Source organism: Takifugu flavidus, chromosome 2 (assembly GCF_003711565.1).
Source record: "Takifugu flavidus isolate HTHZ2018 chromosome 2, ASM371156v2, whole genome shotgun sequence".
In the NCBI taxonomy this organism is placed as follows: Eukaryota; Metazoa; Chordata; class Actinopteri; order Tetraodontiformes; family Tetraodontidae; genus Takifugu; species Takifugu flavidus.
This window is the reverse complement of record NC_079521.1, coordinates 15,048,212-15,067,643: the sequence shown is the minus strand read 5'-3', so window position 1 is coordinate 15,067,643 and position 19,432 is coordinate 15,048,212. Positions and strand designations below refer to the sequence as shown.

General features: G+C 47.1%; 1 protein-coding gene and 1 long non-coding RNA gene across 3 annotated transcripts in view; both read right to left on the bottom strand.

Moving 5' to 3' along the window:
- Positions 1-19,432, bottom strand: part of gpc5a (glypican 5a) — a 70,463-nt gene that overhangs the window by 12,619 nt on the left and 38,412 nt on the right. The window contains exon 8 of one of the 2 annotated variants that reach the window (XM_057020393.1): positions 13,619-13,781. The exons of the other annotated variant lie outside the window; for it this stretch is intronic. Coding sequence (XP_056876373.1) covers positions 13,619-13,781 — 163 coding nt within the window. The remainder of the gene's footprint in view (positions 1-13,618; positions 13,782-19,432) is intronic. 2 annotated transcript variants of the gene reach the window in all.
- Positions 183-9,392, bottom strand: LOC130518081 (uncharacterized). Its single transcript, XR_008947927.1, has 2 exons — positions 495-9,392; positions 183-393 (listed from the first exon to the last, which is right to left on the bottom strand). It is a non-coding gene; the product is annotated as an uncharacterized LOC130518081 (long non-coding RNA).

Here is a 19,432-nt window from a genome sequence, read left to right as displayed (position 1 = left end):
ATGGATCTCGGCGTCTGCGAGCTGTAGGATGACGGCTAAACCTGCAGGAGTCAGATAATCCTCTCCTCACCTCGACGGCACCAGAGATAATGGATGTCCAGTCCCCACCCCCGACTCGGCCCAGACAGGAAACAGCCCGCTCCGGCGGGAAAAGGACAAAACCGCTTCTGTTACCGCGGCGATTTGAGCCCAACTGAGGAGTTTTTTATTTTCCAAAGCTTAAAGAAAGGGTGAATCTTTATTTTTATGATCACCGTCGACCGTCGCTCTTGGGAACTCCGTCGCAGAGCCCGAGCGAGCTCAAAGTGAGAGAAGGTCAGGCCAGATTATCTTGTAGTCCAGGGGCCGACACGTCAATCTCATCCTTTAAATCCTGCTGAATCAGGCCCGGCCCTGGATAATAATGTCAACAAGTTTAATTTTCATGCAAGCGGCTCTGCATTGAAGTGTGTGTGCCACTCCAGCTCGGAGGGAGACCGGCGGGACTTCCTTACATGCAGTGCAGCAGCCCTCATACATCATGTCTTGACAGTAATCCTCAGAAGAAGACGAAGAAAAAAAAGAAAAAGATCCTCGTCTGGTGAATGTTGATTCTGGAGGCCATTTTAAAAGAGTCTCCTCCAGCCAGATTGACCACATGTACTGTGTTGGAAATTACAAATATCACCAAATGCTTCCAACCATCTGTTGAACCAAACAGCTGTAGTTTGTTTTCTCCCCCCAACAGGAAGCGGCGGTTCGGGCTGAGCCGTGTGCTGGCCATGGCGCCCAGGTGCAGAACAAACATCCAGAAATATGATTTGGCAAAAGAAATGTGTCAAAAAAGTAAGTAAGGAAGTAAGCAAGCTCCTGCTGGTTGCTATTAATCTAAACATTTCTTTTTATTGATGCGGCTGGTTCATTTTAGGCGTCAGAAAATTGCTTGGTTTTATGATAAAGAGCTGAAGTTAAAATCCAGCTGAGAAACAAACAAAACTGTATTACCAAGAGCCAGAGCATGCAGGAGGAAACAACCCAAATCCTGCCAGTTAGCCGTCTTATTTAATGATAATAACATTGGCGTTATACTGTAACATTCTTAAATCAAACACAAATCCTCCCATTTAATGTTACTTCCTTCTCTGAAGGTACATTATACATCAAAATAAATCTATTAAAAAGGTTTCCGAGCACAGTCTTATGAACCTCTGGGGCGTTCTTTGATAACAAGTGCAAAAAACAAACAGGTTTAAGGGACAGTAAAAAAGGATTAGATCACATAAAAGCCTGTCTGTAAAAGGGAGTTTAAAGAGAGAGAAGTGACCTTGGCTGTCTTCTCTGCTAAGGCAGGATGTTCCCTGACCTTTGTTAGACTTCAGCCTCCTCCTGGAACGTTCCCTGACCTGAAGATCTCAGGCTACGGACTGGTTCATGGCAACAACAACCAAAGAACAACACAAAATCCCTACAAATGATGAGTAAAATCTCTATTCAGTGCTAAAGCAGCCTGTTAGATCCTGGAGGAGGACTCACTGGAAGAGGAGAGAGAGTAGTGGGAGCCAGACAGCTGCAGCCTGTCAGACTGGTTGGACTGGTTGGACTGGGAGATGACTGATTTTAGTCTAACATCATTTTCTACAGTGCAAACAACGGAGCGACCAGGATGTAAAGAAATCTATAGTAAAAAGCATTAATATTTCTTTGTATGAGTTGTTTTAAACCATCCAGCTCCACCTGCAGCTTTGCTCGCTGGCATTAAAGTACTGGAAAACATGAAGCTGTCAAGAGAATAAAGCCTTAAGCTTTGATTGTGATTTGCATTAGCTCGCCAAGCCGGAATTTACAGAGACGTGTGCAGATTTTCTTGCAACGGTTCCAGGAAGACGGCAGAACACTTTTCTCAAAAGCTCTGACACAATTAACTCACTCTGCTTGGAGCAACGGAGTCTCAATGGAGAGTTTAATTTCTTAAAAGACATCTTTAAAACCGTAAAAGAGCTTAGCTTCATAAGTTGGATTCAGAGTTTCTAAAAGAAAAGCCATAAAAGTAATCACAAAACAGCAATGCATCACTATGTTTACCAATAATAATAATAATAAAGAGGGTTCAGGCAGCAAAATAGAGATTTTGTTCCTCTCCTCTGACCTCATCTCTAAATAACAATAATAATAATAATAATAATAATAAAGAGGGTTCAGGCAGCAAAATAGAGATTTTGTTCCTCTCCTCTGACCTCATCTCTAAATACCAATAATAATAATAATAAAGTGGGTTCAGGCAGCAAAATAGAGATTTTGTTCCTCTCCTCTGACCTCATCTCTAAACAGTAACTGATCATCAAAACAAACCGACACAATTAAGCTCATCAGAAAGGCCGAGCACGTAGAAGCTCTCAGATCACTTGTTTCACTCCTTTTCTTTCCCCTCCTCTAAAAGAAACAGCAGCTCTTTGTCCAAACCACTCCAGATTTGGCCTTTGTGGTACAATCAGACAATCAATCATCTGGGGCAATCGAATGTAAAAGGGCAGAAGAACATCCTCCGGGGGCCAAGAGGAGGGCAGGAACCACTCTGGACTCCAGTGAACACGGGTCTCTCGGGGGTTGTTCTGCCCAGCTCCTGCACGCTGCTGCGCGATGCAGGTGAGAACCGGCTGCAGGCACATCTCGTCCTCAGTCACGCTCCCGTTACCGTTAACAACGATTATTCTGGAGCCGAGGAGGTGCGACGTTCACTTCAGGGGTGAGACAACACGTCTGTTCCACTGCGCCTCATAGATATCAGATTAGAACCGCACACCTGTTGCTTTGATGCCCTTCAATGCACACATGAACACACGACAACAATAAATCCACCTGGATCAAAGCAAAAAGTTAGAGAGTAAAGAGAAAAGGATGATCCTGAACTGAGGCGGATGCGTTTGTGGGAGAAGAGGAAAACCTCTGAGGATCCGACGCCAAATGGAAGAACAGCTCCGGCACACGAAAGGCAGGAGACTCCCGAGTTTGACCTGGTTCACATATGCATGTTTGTGCGGGATTGTTTGCATTTGCGCAGTTGTAAACAGGCTCCAAGAAACCAAACCACGACGCAAGCTGGGTAGACTCGCTTTGCTACCAAATCTGGAAATATTCCCGACGCCTTCCGGCAAACCTCTGATTCATTCCACCCGTTTGTTTCCGTGTAACGGACATGCGCTCCCACTGAGCAAAACTCCTGCCAAGCCATCGGTTTTCTGCCCTTTTCTCATGACATCACCCGGCCGGCGAGGTGCAGCAATACATCGCCAGTATATTTCAACTTTGGATTTTGTCACAGGAGTGGAATTAATAACTCTGAGGGACGTAGCCGCTCTAATTGCCACAAGATGCCCCCATTTGGAAGATGGTCTCAGCATTGCTGGAGTCTCTCCTTCCTGATCAGAATGGCTGTTTCTAAAAGGAAGTTTTCTTCTCAGTGCTGGTGTGGTGACCTTGGCAATGAGTTCCTAAGAGGTGCCTGGAGACAAAGATGAGGCTGTATAAATAACTGATGCTGCATTCAGAGAAGGTGACAGATTTAAAAAGAATCAAGATGGTGAATTCATTTGCTGGTGAGAAATTTAACACTTGAACTGTGACACAGTCTCAGCCAGAGGTGAAGTGACAGCATATGCTGCTAGCGCTGATGTTTTTTGGCGTTCAGGCGTCATATTTAGAAGAAATCTGTGAGGAAACTTGGTGAGTCCAGTCACAAATGATAGCGCTAGCTGGCAACGCGGATGTAAATTAAATTAGGCCAAATCAGATTCAGTGTTGTGCTGCAAATGGGATGTGCCGAATTTGCACATTTCAATTGGTTTTGAATCAGATCAAAGTCGTGCTTCATAAACATTATCAGTCTGAGGGAAGACACAGCAGCAGTAATTTGGTTTGTAAAACCCGCGTTGGACCACGTGGATGAGGCTGCTTACTGTCGGCGACGCCGTGCGTTCGTGTGTGTTTGTGTGTGTGTGTTGAGCATCACGCCGCTGTGATTTGTGCCCAGAGTGTCAGACTGCGCCTGTGTTGTGACATCCAATCGCTCTGATACGGAAAATTGAGATTTGTGGGTCTTGAGGAGGAAAAGCTGATTCCCACAGAAGACAGGTATCAGCTGTGGGATAAACCCCACTGATACCATCATGTGGTCGTTGCCGACATGCTTCCTCCGGCTGGTTGTGACTCTCACACAACACGCTGCATCTCAGTCAGCGTGGATTCTGCTGGTTCTCTGGTGTATATGAAGAAGTGGGCTGTTATTCATTTTCATTTCCTCCTATTAATAGTTTAGTACTCGCTCACATAAAGGTGTGAGATATTGGTAGAGGTTTCCGAATTTCTTGGATAAACACGTCTAAAAATAAAATACATGTGTGCGATTGCTTTATCGGGACAGTGTGAGTGCAGCTTGTGTGTCGGGTGGAGAAACTTCCAGGATGAACGAAGGCTGGCGGACGACAGCCACCTGATAAATTATGGACGCGCCGTATGACGGCGCAGGAAGTCCGTCAGGCGTTTCTCCAGCAGATGCTGTCGCCTGAGAAGAAGGTCACTGCGGAGGAAAAGCGCAAGAGACGCTTCGGCTTTTTCTCTCTGGGGCTGCGGGGAGTCAGGATGCACCGAAGGTCAAAAGGTGGAAGCGGTTTAAGCAAACAGCAGAGAAAGAACGTCTGGTAGCTGCTTGATTCCTCACAAAATGTTAAAATCGGTGAGACGGGTCAGGAAAAAGTAGCGAGTTGCAGAGTAAATAAAAATGCACGTAGAAGAACGTGTTGACCTCAAACCTTGGAAATGAGTGGGCTGGAGCAACCGAGGGCCCCGGAAGCTTTGAGGGCTCTGAGCTAAAGGCTACAGAGGGCCCACGTCTACTAAACCTCCCTGATGTAAGAGAGGAAAGTTTAGTTTGTTACTTCAGAACTCTGAGTATTGACTGAAGCGAAGTTGTGGTGAAAGCGCGGCGTGAACCGTGTCAGAGGACAAGCCGTGGCAGCCAGTTTCAAAGTCGCACCACGGCAGCTGGGAATCAGTTAAAAGCGACTGACCGTGAGCCTTGTCCACAGCCACATTTTAGTCCTTTTTAAAAAAGAAATTAGAGTTTGAGCAGGTTCACGGACTCAGTGCTTCCATTATATCAAGACATTGAGCTATCTGTCACATTCTGGAGACATCTGGAGTGATGGGTCTTCTATCTGCATGTCTCTAAACTGTGGGTCAACACTTCAAGGGAGGTTGAAATTTGGTCAGATTTATTTCAGCGGCAACAATAACACCGCTGCCAGTACCAATGAAGATGGCGCAATGAAATCAGTTCACGTCTAAGAAAGCAGAAGAAGTCAATGAAGACAAACTGCAGAGTAGCTGTACCAATTATTCCCAGATTTTACCCACAATTCCTAGTTGGGCGAAGTCCGGAAAACCCTGTTAGCATGTGAGAGGTGACGACGTGGATCGGCAGGTGTGCGAGGGGAACAGAACAGACCTCCGCCACAGCCAATGGAAAGAAAGGGTGAAGAAAACAACAGGAAGTGGCAGGAATATCAAAACATTGATGTCTGCGACAGTTTGCATGACGGCTTGATACGTTTTGTGAATCAGTATGCTAACAGCTAAATGTGAAACGGCCGGGAGGAAAGACTGGGAGGGTTGTGGGATGAACTGAACCCAGCGTAACCTCTGATGTCGCCCTGGAACACGAAGACCCACGACTGACATAAGACGATGCTTCACTTAAAAGAACCAACAATCTGTGAAGCAAACACAAAAATGCAACATTCCAGCCCGTCTCCTTCGCTTGTGGCCTGACAAACATGGAGGGTCTCCTGTCTGGCCTTTTCCATTAGCACTGAAGGTCAACACAGAATATCAATCTAAATGGCTCCGATACACCTGTTCGACCTGTACCTCATGTGTTCCTGTGTGAGTGTGTGTTTGTCCGTGCGTGCCTGATGAGCGGCTGCGAGCGCGGGGCTTACAAAGACCAGGCGGGATGGAAGCGGTGCGTAGGCTTGCTGACGAACTGCTGAGTGCGACCTTAGAAACGGGAGGACAGGCGATATTTGCAGAGGCGATGGAGGGAAAGGAGACCAAAAACCTGCCCGTCAAATGTCATGAAGGCTGCTAAGTGTGTGGGTCATATAACGGTATCTTCAGGTTGTTGTTTTACAGAGACAATTCTGGTATTTACAGCAGCTTTTTCTCCTTTAACTATTTTTTCTACTATTTTATGGCTCATATTGAGAATCTAAGACTGAGCTAAAGCGTATTAGCTTAGGTAGACGACTCTTTGACATCTCCAAAACCGGCACACAATTGTTAAGATCTTTAATATGAACACAGGCTGGGAGCTCCACATCTACGTATGGACTCCACTTTTGGAAATATCGTGAAAGCGTCCAAAGTCGTCCACAGAAAGCGAGTGGGCACTACTAGAGCGCCGCGAGGCTCCGCCAGCGCGTTGCCAGGCCGCGGCAGAATGAGTTGTCTAATAAAGCGCCCTGTATCGGTGCTTACTGATGGAGCGGCGTTAGTCGGATGGACCAGCAACGAGCTGATCATTAAACTGTTCACACTGTGATGTGTGCCTGCCCTTTTCATGGTTCATTAGTGCAACGCAATATCCTTCCACGTGCGCCGCCGCAGCTCATTAAGCCAACACTCAAATAGCGCAGGCTCCGACTGAAAAACAAGAATGTGCCATGAAAGATAATGGTTTAAAAAGCTTTGCTTAAAACCCAAAACAACACCGGGGGTGGGGGGGGGGTTACGGCAATGCGAGGTCTGTTCTATCGTCGGGGAAGAAAAAGTCATTATTTTTATGTTGCATATCAGAAAGTGATTGCCTTTCATATCCATCCAAGCGTGGCTGCAGTTACGCTTGGCAATATTGTTCAAAGCACCGGCACAAGGTGTGCGTTTCTGGGCCGTGACCATATGTTAATACGCAGCAGATACTAATCTACATGCTTTCATCCCTCGGCTACGCGCCTCACTTATGTGGAAGGGCAGAGAAGGTCCCGGTCGTCGACAGGCGGCGGCGGAAGCATGAAAGCAAACGTGGAGCTCCGCATCAGCGATGATTCACCCCGACGCTCCAGCTCGCTAAGCACGTGCACACGGATCCACCGCCACGCCGCGCTTTGGCCCGGTCTAGTGCCGTTTCACATTTAGGTGTTTTAAAGGGAAGAATCATATCAGAGTGCGCAGCTTGTTTAAGAAAATAAATAAATACAAGAGAAGATAAGTCACTCAAATTTGTCATTTCCAACAGTTCAAAGCAGACGGAGTTAAAGAAAGGTGCCTGATTATCCTCGTGGGTTAGATAAGCCCACAACAAACGGGGGAGGCATTTGCAGATGAGTCACAAGGGACTGATTACATAAACTAATCCCACGGTGGAGCTAAAACCTCAAACAATCCACCCGTGAGTGGGAGGCGGCGGGGGTTAATATGCTCTTTAAGATAGTTTAGTATCTAGGACGTGTCAAGGTAAATTCAATGGGAGAAGGCAACATTAGCAGATGATATGTTCAATAGTGGGATGTTCCCACGGGACTAAGAAGCTTTGAGGAATTTATCGGGCTATAAACCAGTGTTTACCCACAGGACCTGGGGGTGTTTTTGCCTCTAAATAAACGGACGGATGAATAAATAATAAATCTGGCAGTTTGCAGATCAGTTGTGCTCAAATTCAGCAGGTGGAGGAGAGAAAGAAACGAAGGTTCCACGCGCAAAAAAGATGAAGTTTGAACCTATAGCGTGGCTGAAGCAGGACAAACGGAAGTGACAGCCAGCGCCGCGGTCCTGGAGTCGGCTGCGGCGCTGACGGGGACACGGCCAAGTCCCCCGACGGCGGCGTGACAGACAGCTTCTCTGGCAGAGACGTGGCCTCCATTACACCCTTTCCTGCCCAACCGCAGTGTACATGAAGTGTCAGCGCACACACACACACACGCTCGGTGACAACAACACACTCGCCGATCAAGGTCGCACACTGATGGAATACTGGAGAATTTGGTGATTTGAATTTGGTTTTACTTCGCAGTCATTTCTGTATTTATTCCACATCTTTTTTTTAAAAATGCACCCTCCCTGGGTCCTGGCGGCAGATGGTGTCTTTTTATGGCGATCTCTGGCAGCCGCCTCATCTGTCTGCGGGTGACAGCAGCCATTTTACTAATGCACTCATGACTGCTTCGTGTTTCATCCAGTGTCCTTGGCGCGCTCCTCCTCCGTCTCCAGAGGCAAACCCGAGGTGATGGATCGGAGTCCTTCGTCCGGACGCGGCTCCTTTAGGTTTCCCAGCCGTCTCTTCATTTCCCTCCACCTCCTCCGGAAACAATAACCGAACCCAGAGGAAGAGGCCGAGCGGCGCCACGGGTCATGAATTCCATCCAGGCTGTTCAACGTGTGGCCTCTCGGTGATTAACCACGCATTAAAAGGACTCTAACTCCATCGGCGTCCGCCCGGGGACACCGTTCCTCCCAAAGATCGCAGAGATCCTTCGCTCGCTCACGGTAATGACGTGCGCGTGCAGCGGCCGCCGTGACTGATGGGAGCCCTCCTGATGAACCTTTTTCTGCCCTCCTGCTCATCAGAATAAAAAGTTGGAGCAGGTTAATGCGGAGCAGCAGCTTGTGCGGCTGGATGGGAGCAGCTCTCAGCCGCCGCCCCCACCCTCAGGAACGCTCCGAGCATCTGCGGGTGTCTCCGAGTGCGTCGTTGACCTTCACTGGCAGATGTTCTCCGAGGATCCACAAGTGCTGCGCTCTCATCTTTAGCTCCATTCATCCGTATCACAGCAGAGCAATGTTTTTTCTTGCCGGACGGCGCCAGTGATGATGATGATGATGATTATGATGATGGTGGTGCTGCAGCGAGACTTCTGACCTGCTTTACATGATGGCATTAGCAGATTAAGAAAAGTCCGCCCGAAGGTTCTCAAGCGGAGCATTTCCTTCCTTTAGAGCGGTGGTCTCAACCCAGACCTACAAAAAACTGGGTAGGACAGAAACCCGGGAGGATTGTGGTCCTCGTGGGACTGGATTGATGAGCCCTGTTCTCTGCTCCAGCCCGGTTGAAAATATGGATCCGGAGTTTGTTTTTGGTTTTTTCTGCTCCTGCATGATGTGATTATTGCTGCTTATATTGCTGATCAATATTAACATAATAGAAAACACGGCGGAGCTTCGTGAGGGAGTCAATATTTATGGAAATGTTTCCATCCCAAAGCCAACAAACACAGATTATTATGGAGGATTGAGGTTAGTCCGGATTAGAAAAAGCAAGTCTGTCTTTATCATGTTATCGGTTACAGGAGCGTGTTGGACCCCCTGCTGGGAGTCGCTCGTGCAGCGACACTCTTGGCCCTGCAGCAGTCGGACCAAGTGAAGTTCATCAGGATATGAAAATATATCACTGATGAAGCACAATTAACGTAAAAGCAACGAAAACAAAAGAAATTATTGTTAATCACTTGGCAACACAACAATAATCAAAGATTTCTTATCAGTAACAAACAGGAAACCCTAAATTTGAGGCACCAAAGTCACAGCTTGCTGTTGAAAATGAGCGAGACGTCCCCATTTAGTGCACGTCCTCATGTCCTGAAGTAAACTGTGGACATTTTCTCTGGTCTAGACTTCACTCAAGACTTGCTTCAGTATTCATGTAGAACTCGACCTACCATCTCTTAATAACTGTTACAGGAGAGTCTTTCAGAATCCTTTATGGTAAATTAGTTCGGGGGTTAATTTAATTGAGGGACAAACCAGAAGGCTACTGGAGTCCATGCAGTTAGTCTTAATGGTCAAAAGCTTCAAAGGCAAAGTGCTGGGAATGATTCTGATCCCATTATTACTGACACAGACGAGGGCAAGAGTCACAGCAGGTGACCTAATTTGATCTCACACTGTAATGAGGATAAAGGCTGCCCTAATGGGCCCCGCAAAGGAGAACGGAGCCTGTTAGGAATACAGGAAATGGCTCCCAGTGACAGGCCTGTGTGTTGCACATGTGTCCAGCCAAGTAGCATCTGTGTAGCACAATTTCCCCCATGATCTCTTACAAATCAGGACATAAATTTGCCTCCCCCTCTCAGGTACATTTAGCCTGCAAAACAGCAGCTCAAATATCAAATCCTCTCCTGCTGAAACTCAGCCAATTAATAAGAGCCATCCCCCCCTTCCCCCCTTCTATGTTTGCACACCAGGAATCGATTTTTACCACCGAACCTGACGGGGGCCTTTCTGCTTAGCTCACCCTGCGAGCTGTTACATTAGCCTGAGCGGCCTGTTCCACCCCACTGGTCCACCGCTGGGCTATAAGGAGGTGGGGGCCTGGTAACAGACCTGCATCGTAGATTTAAAGCAGCGAGCAATGCTTAACATACTTGAAATAAAGAAATGCTAACAAACATTAGCAGACAACAGGGGTTCCCAGAGGGAGCTGGGCAGAATAAACAGGAGATCCATGTAACGAGGGAGGGAGATGAGTCAGCTCGCTGTTAGTCTTTGGTTCACACAGCGCAGACTGCCTGGCATATAAAACATCAGACTCCACCGCTAATGTTTCCTCGCCACAGTCTTTTTAATAGCAGAACGCCGGGTGTTTGTGATCGCGCTGTGGCAGTGGCGAGCTGCCGTTGGCTCATGTAAGATTTGTGCAGGCTCAACGCTTGAACAACAGCCCGACTTCTGGCAATCTGAGGATTTCAAGCTGGTTTTGTATGTTTTTAAAGTGCACGTTGGTCTTGAAATAATGTTCCGACGTAGCTCCTCTGAACGCATCGACGGAGCGTTTGCAGAGCAAGGAGTGGAAAGTGGAAATCAGGTGATCGCGGCTTTGGCGCTGAACTTGAGAAGCTACTGTGAAGGCGCGAAAGACGTCAACATCGGCCTGCAAAGGTTCAAGAACAAACCCGCCAAAAGACTGTCCTGGTTACCATGCTAATGTTAGCATCTGGGTTTTTATGCCAGATTTAATCAGCTCCGGTAGGGCAGTATTATAGTTCCTCCTTTAATGTCCCCTTTTCACCACAACTGTGATTGTGCTTTGAACACTACAGCAGCTGTACAGCAGATTTAGGACATCAAAATTCGCTTTCATTGGCGTAAGTATTTGTTTTTAGGGTGTAATTATTGTGAGGGATCTTGTAAAATGGTATACTTTTATCTGGGTTTGCCTTTAAGCGGTGATTTAATTTAGCGTACTTTTGTTGCAGCCTGGTAGAGACAAAAAAGGTCATTCTGGCGGGAGCTGAAATGCTGACTTTAGCATGTCGGCTAATTGCCTATTAATATTCAACAAAGCACCAGACTGTAATCAGTGTTTTCAGAAATTATTTAGGACTACACGCAGACAAACAAGTACACAAAGAAAGAGAAAATCCGCCCGAGTCAGGCGCATCTTCGAGCAGGCCGCCATAAACATTCCCAATCAGCTCTTGTTAAATAGAAAACAAAAGATAGATCTTTTCAAAGATAAAGCACATTGTTGTTTCTTGTCACACAAAGACAAAGCATTTTCACACAACTCCACCTAATGAGGATAATCCCTTAAATCGGGCTCCTATTGTCAGAAACCCCGTTCATTTTCTTATCTCAATCCGCAGCTAACGCTTTCTGCCGATAAACATCAAAGGCACAAAGGAGAGGGATTATAGATAAATGCATAATTGAGTGAGGAATCAAATTAAAGCAGGCGGAGTTTTAAGTCTTTAGCAGCCAGGTGCTCAGGTGATTGGCGGCTCTGTCAGAACGTCAGGAGATAAAACACACAGTCGCAGACGTCAACGCTGCGCAATTCAAAGGTGCTCAAAGAGAGATCAAAGCAGCATCGAACTGCATTTCCCTCCCTTTGTTTTCCCGACCCTCACCTCTCACTTCTGCTTTGATTACGCAAGTAATTATTCCCAAGGATAATCCCACTGACAATTATGTCATTTTCTGTGGCGCTCTCTTACGTTTCACCCTTTTTACCAGCAGCCTTTTTATTTAATAAAAATTAAGCTCTGCGGTTGAATTTTAATATTGCATTTCAGTCTCATCGGCTCCGGGTTTCACGCAGAGACAGAAATAAAAAAGCAACGATGCTCATTAATAGTCTACGACCTGCGCTGTGGGTAATCCTCACGGTAGCTGATTTGTTAGCCCTGTTGCCGAGGTGAGATCTTGTTAGTTTTGGCCTCGGCTTTATTTTAAGGGATCACAGCAGTTGGGTAACCTTAATCACCCGGTCCATATCCAGGCTGTCTGGGAAGACAGAAGAAAACCTGATGCCCTTTGCGGCTCCTTTTGTCACTGTACGCTCGGTTGTACATGAGAAAAAGGGGCACAAGCGATGTGTAACTAAAGGAAAACAGAATTGCCACGCCACGGTTGAGTTATGGGGGGGGGGGGGGGCGGTTCAGAAATAGACACTCAGTTTGACGTGTGCTGCAGCGAGGATCTCCTGTTCTAAGCAGCCCCACTGTTTCAGTGTTTACTCTCCGACTTGTGTGTAGCCGGCTTATTAAGCTGGCCTAAATGTCCGACTGTCAGTTTCGGAAAACAGAACTGTCAGATACGGCACGCTGAAATCTCACATCCGGGAGGATGATTGGGGGGGTGGGGGCTTTCAAAAGCAATTCCAAACAAACACTTCTGAAACAGAGGCTTATGTTTCCCCCGAGGGCGAAGTTATCGCCGCTCTCCCAGCATTCCCGGCTGCGCCAAGCTTCCTGGATCCTCGCGGCGTCTGGTGAGCTCGAGCACCGAATCACCGTCGTGCAGCTCCGTAAATTGAAATAATAATCCATCCTTATAAAGGGGGTGACATAACCTCGAGGATTATTGTGTGACGGGAGCTCCGCTTTCAGAGACCCAACATATTCGGTAAACATGTGAGACAGTTGGAAACGCTCGGAAAGTTCTAGGAAGACCAACAAAAGAGGTTTTCTCATCACATCTGAGGGGAAAAGTCTTAAAACGTGGATGTAGTGAGGAAGGTGACCACTCGTACGGCATTTTCATGGTTAAGGAACCAGACGTGTCGCCTCGGGCCCCATGTTGCATCAGCAGTGGCGAACCTGCTTGACAGAGGTGGCAGCAGCCGTGGGGGGGTTCATAAATACAGGAGGCGGGCTGACGTGGGCTGTGTGACAGGGTCGGGGCGGTCCTACTGTAATGGGTGTTAAAGGTCATAGCCCCCCCCACACACACACACACACCTCAGAGGAGCCCCTGTTTAGCAGCTCTACGGTGCCAGAAGACAGACCGATGAGTAGGAAAGGAAACATTTACAGGGATAAAGCAGCTTGTTTGATGACCCCCCCCCCCCCCACACACACACACACACGCACACACTCGTCTCCCAGTGTTCAGAATGAGAGCAGTGATTTATCAGGTTCTTAGAATGTTTGAAGATGGGAAGAGGAGAGACGAAAGAAGAAAGGGAGGAGCGGGACATTCAAATGAATTCAATCGGATACATTAAAAATGAATCAATAACCGGACAATTATGTCACCATAGCAACCAGACCAAAACAGGTTGCAAGGCGTTTAAATCCGTCGTCATCTGTGGTGATCTGAGTGGATTTTGCTGGTGCGGTGTTTAAAAAGCCTCCATTTTAGCGGCACTCACGCTTGACCACCCTGGAGTTCTTCCTCCTGCTCTCTCCTCCGCCCGAGCTGCCGCAGCCGTCCTCGTCGTCGCAGTCGCCGCTGTACTGCCCCTCCGCGTCCCCACTTCCTGTTTCGATCTGGTCCAAAGATCCCAGTTTGGGAATGGATTTGCCCTGCAACAGCTAGCGGTGAAAGACAGGGAAATTAGTTTTCCATCACGCACAGAGATAAGCGTGTCGATTTAATCTGAAAACTGACAGTAAACATCGACAGCAGCCCCGACACCTGTAAACCAAACACTACATAAATAAAATCGCGGCTGCGGAAATCTGCAGTGGCTCATTGTGCAGCTCAACTTCCTGCTGCGTTGCTGTGCAGCAGAATCTTAAAGACTCGATACTGAGGGGAACGGTTACGCTAATTGGCTCATTGAAATTCACGATGCATCGCTGGAAACAAGAGAGGCTGCTTTGTGTTGATCAGAAAGGCAGTGTCTATGTTAATTAGTTACTGTTGTGGTTCAGCGCATGGGAGCAAAAGTGTCAGGGTTGCTGCCATGGCTGAGCCGGGACAGATCCGCACCGCTAATTAGCCTGTCTGGAGTTTGTGCTCCTCAGTGACGACAGCTCAGAAGATGGAGAGAACTGAGGAATGTTATTTTACGCGTGTGTGTGTGTGTGTGTGTGATTACCATAATTAACTGCCGTTTAGTCAGAAAACCTAACCAAATGTTTAATGAATCGTGTGGAATAATGAGTTTCTGCCACACCTGAGATTAGCCGGCTCAGGTAGCTCGACTGAGCTGATATTTGAGCTTTAAAATTAGAAAAGCGTTCCAGAACTTTCAGTTCCAGGCACAGAACCTTGTTAAGGGATATTGTTAAACATGCACATTTAGCTATATTTAGTCTATTCGCAGGAGGAGACATGCTGAGGGCAAACATTCCATCAGAGGATCTGTCGATACCAGAAAGAACTGCGGTGAAAATGACTGAAAACCCGCCTGTTGTTATCCACACTGACCTCCCTGCTTCATTCAGGACGAGTCCAGATTAAAAACCAGCCAGGGGAGGCACCTTTGGGGGGGCCTCTGAGAGGACGTCTTATAGGCCAAGACTGCACGGCTGCATAGTTAGCAGGAGAAACCCCAGCACACGCGCTCACAACAGCCATAATCTAATCCTCTCAGACTGGCGCGCCAATTAGGAGCCCACGTGTAGGGAGCTAGCTTAGCTTAAACACCAAATCACAAAAGGAGAAAATTGGATTTAACATATTCACTGAAATCTTACAGGCATCAGTCACGTCACACTAATACAGCTATTATCAACAAGCCGGCAAATCAGATTTCCTCTGCTTGATTTAGTCCAATTAGCTGACTGTTATGTGCTCTTTATCGGTATCTAAACCCATTTGCTTTGTCCGTTTTCTTAATTTGACTTTATTGGAAGCAATTAGTCGAAGAAATAAACATAACATTGGTCGCATCACTACTGTTTAGCCCTTTACTCCAGTCACTCTCGTATTAAAATCATTTTCTTTTCATGCCTTATTGTTCCAACATAAACACCATTCAAGGACTCTTGCTATTCCACATTCGCCATGTTACTGAAATAATTACAATTCAGAGCTTAAGCATCACCAGCGTGAGGGGAAATGGGCCATAAATTCCCTGTATGACACGAGGAGGCACGTTTACACCCGCAGGCGCCACAGATAACCGTCGATCCAGCAGGTCATGCAAATCCACATTATAATGAGGGGGTGAGGGGGTGAAATCATTAAGAACCAAACTAATAATTACATCAACTGGCGTGATGTCACTGGGCAGAGGAGCTGCAGGAGTTTTTTGTCTCATAGATGAAAATAAGCTTCCTCAGGGAGACAATAAGCGTTGCCAAGGGAACCAAGGTCTGGCTATACTTTACAACACTATGACCTATACTAGCTTAACGGACGCTATACCAAGACGGGGAAAAAGAACCCTGGCAGCGCTAGCCTCAGACGTCAGCAGAACTCCTACGGCTCTGTGGTATCTTCATCACCGTCGGCGTGAGGGAAGCCCAAAGCGTCGTCAAGGACGCCAGCTGTCCAGCCCACGCACCGTTCTCACCGCTGCCTTCTGGAAAACGTTCATTCCATCACAAGCGCTAGCCCGTTTCAGGGACGGCTGCGTCCCACAGGTCGTCGGAATGATGAATTCATTCACACAAACAGGCACACGCGGGCATTTAGATATTTCTGAAGATTTCAATGTTTGTCTTCTACGTGAAGGACGTATCGCTTTAGCCAGTCAGAGGAGGGAAGTGTCAGGCCGACACACTCCTCTCCCATCTCACTCCCCGGAGCGCTGACAGGGTGTTTATCCAGGACCGAGTCCGAGAGCAAGAGGTCAGCAGAGAAATTAGAATAGAATTTAAATTTGAAAACAAAGTCTGACCGCTGCCCCCTGAGGTGGATGGTTTTTTATTTATTGCCAGAAAACCTCATAAAGAGGCCAAAAGCAGTTCTGTTCTTTCTTTAGTTCTCGTCTGAAATTTGATTTGGAATTTTCCGTCTGGTCCACTCCGCCCAGTGCGGATCGGCTGCCATCAAATATAGATTCACAACCTCGACCTGCTTCTCGGGGGCGGGAAAAGTTGCTGCAGCACCGCCGCTGGTGAGGAGAGTGGCCATGAGTTAGCTCCAGCGGAGCATCGGTCACGGCTCGGCCATTTGAATAATAATTCATTAAATTATATATTGCAGCCTTGTTTCCTCTTTTCTAAAGCTTAAGTCGTTTTAACTACTTAAATCCAGCCAGACTTTGGCAAATATCCTCATGTGTGGATGTTGGTATTTGAACTGTGAACATTGGGGGCATGTTTGCTTGTTTCTGATCCTTTTTTAAGCAATTACACACAAAACTTTTGGCAACTTGAAGCCTCGTGTGCCCAATATGCAAAAGAGTTATTGGCTGAAAAGGAAATTTCGTGAAGAAATGACCATTTTTTCGCCGTTGTCTTCCAATTAACGATGAAATCTTCCTTCGCAGGCACAGAGCGTCTGATTTTTCGAATTAATGCAAGCAGCTCAATTTGTATGTCAAACTCATGAGAGTTGCTGTGTTTAACGTCTCCAGAGAGCCGAGCTGCCTCTGCTTCTCCACCGGGGTGCTATTTGAATGTTACGCATATGTTATTCACATTTAGGAGTCGCAGAAACAGAATATATTTTCGCGTTAATCTATTGGGCTAAGTGGAGTCAGAGCATGAATAATTCACCGTGTAAAAAAAAAAGTGCAGGTCAACGAACACGTCGATGGCTGGTAAATAATTCAGGCGGCAGACTGGGGGAGGAGCCGGGCGCTCCGGGGTTTTGATTGAGAGACACGGGGACGGGGCCTACTTATAGATTCTTAACCACATCGAGATGAGAGGACAGGCAGAGGTGGAGAGCAGCCGACAAATAATTCATTGGAACTGCTGATGAAGAGCACCACGATGAAATCTCCACTCTGTGCGCTCGGATTGCACGATGAGTTTGTCAACAGCCGCGCTGCTGCGCTACGCTTCCAGGCGGGACAGCGATGATGTCTTTATATCCCATCCTAGGGAAACGGGAGCGTTTTGCACGGCGTTGTTGATCAAGGTCGCAGCTGAATTAATGTAAACGCCGGATTTATGGAGCACAAAATGCCTTGAAGTGGTGAAGAGGTGGACACAGGAACTATAGCATTGTGGGGTGGACACAAGAACTGTAGCATCATGGGGTGGACACAAGAACTGTAGCATCGTGGGGTGGACACAGGAACTGTAGCATCGTGGGGTGGACACAAGAACTGTAGCATCGTGGGGTGGACACAAGAACTGTAGCATCGTGGGGTGGACACAGGAACTGTAGCATCGTGGGGTGGACACAGGAACTGTAGCATCGTGGGGTGGACACAGGAACTGTAGCATCGTGGGGTGGACACAGGAACTGTCGCATCGTGGGGTGGACACAGAACTGTAGCATCGTGGGGTGGACACAGGAACTGTAGCATCGTGGGGTGGACACAGGAACTGTCGCATCGTGGGGTGGACACAAGAACTGTAGCATCGTGGGGTGGACACAGGAACTGTAGCATCGTGGGGGGACACAGGAACTGTAGCATCGTGGGGTGGACACAAGAACTGTCGCATCGTGGGGTGGACACAGGAACTGTAGCATCGTGGGGTGGACACAGGAACTGTAGCATCGTGGGGTGGAATACAGGAACTGTAGCATCGTGGGGTGGACACAGGAACTGTCGCATCGTGGGGTGGACACAAGAACTGTAGTATCGTGGGGTGGACACAAGAACTGTAGCATTGTGTGGTGGACACAGGAACTAAACAATGCAATGAATGCAGCTCTGAGGAAACGCAAATCAGAAACCCTCTCACTCACACACTCACACACACACACACACACACACACACACACACACACATCCTAACAGAACGTTAACGCTGTAGCAGTTTGCAATCATCACTTTTAAATGTAGGTTTTGCTCACAACAGCCACACAGTGAAACCATCAGGAGGTTGAACACCTGACAGGATGATGCAGCTCCTTATCGAGGGGAAGATGATTAAAATAATACTTTTCTCCATAAACACTGAGGCCTTTCTGAACAAAATTCCTCCTAAGCATTTTTCCTTTTGCCCGTAACCACTTTACCGTAGCGTCCTCTGGAGAGACGCGTACGCGACGGTGAACCTGATCGCCTGGATGGATTCAGACTTCGTTACACTTTCCAAATCTCTTTTGCGTCCTCAAGTGATGGAAATGACCACGATAGATGAATCTGGGAGGATGCACGATGCAAATGAAACAGCAAAACAAGGCTCAACAGTTCCATGGCACAGTGGGGCATCATTTAACTCCACAACACTGCAGAGGTTTTGCTGATTGAATCCCAATAATCCTCCCAGCAACTCTTGCACCCGTCTCAGGATCCCTTCCAAGCGCTACTGAATTTGTTTAAATCTATTCGGGCTGAGGAAATTTTGGAATGACATTAAAATTCCTGGGAAACTGGCAGGAGATCCTGGTTAACAGCATGTATTGATAAAATGAAGGAAAATTCCTCGCCGTCTCTCCTTTCCCTGCTCCGCCAGACTCGGTTGGTTTTTTGCGCGACAGATTTGCCTCTGATGGTTCGAGAAAACTGATAATGAACTGCGGTCTAAATCACAAGTGCCTGCGTCCCGTTTCATCTCTGTTCGCAGTCCTGCTCGAGCGTCTTTATCTGGCAGAACAGGAAGTGAAGGAAATTGAAAAGACACCATGGAGCCTTTTCCACCAACATTTCCTGGAACCTTCATTAGCAGGAATTTATTTCCAAGGCTAAAACAATTCCTGGTGATCTGAGTGTTGCTCCTCCTGCTCCTGCTCCTCCCCACAACATGGCAGGTGAACGCTGATTTCCCTGATTTCTGTGGAATTCCAACAATCCTAGACCTCAACTGGACACTTTTTTAGGGAAACTTTGGGGTTAAGGGAAGACTAAATCCTGTGTGAACATATTTTTTTTAAATTTCTGGTAAAAATCTAGAGTTCCTGCAGTGGAAAAGGAGGAAGAGAGCGAAGAAAAATGTGACATTTAATAAAAGCTCTAAGATCCCAGTCAAATGCTGGATCCAGTGATGGAAGAGATATTCCAGAAGATTCTTTTTGTTTTTCCGAAATCAGAGATTTAAGTAAGTAAAAGTAAGTAATAATAAATAAAAAGAAGCACATCTTCCCTTCACAAAACACTATGTTTATTTTTAAAGCACGACTATTTCTCTCTCCTCACACTCGTGTGATTCATCTCACACTTTTTGAC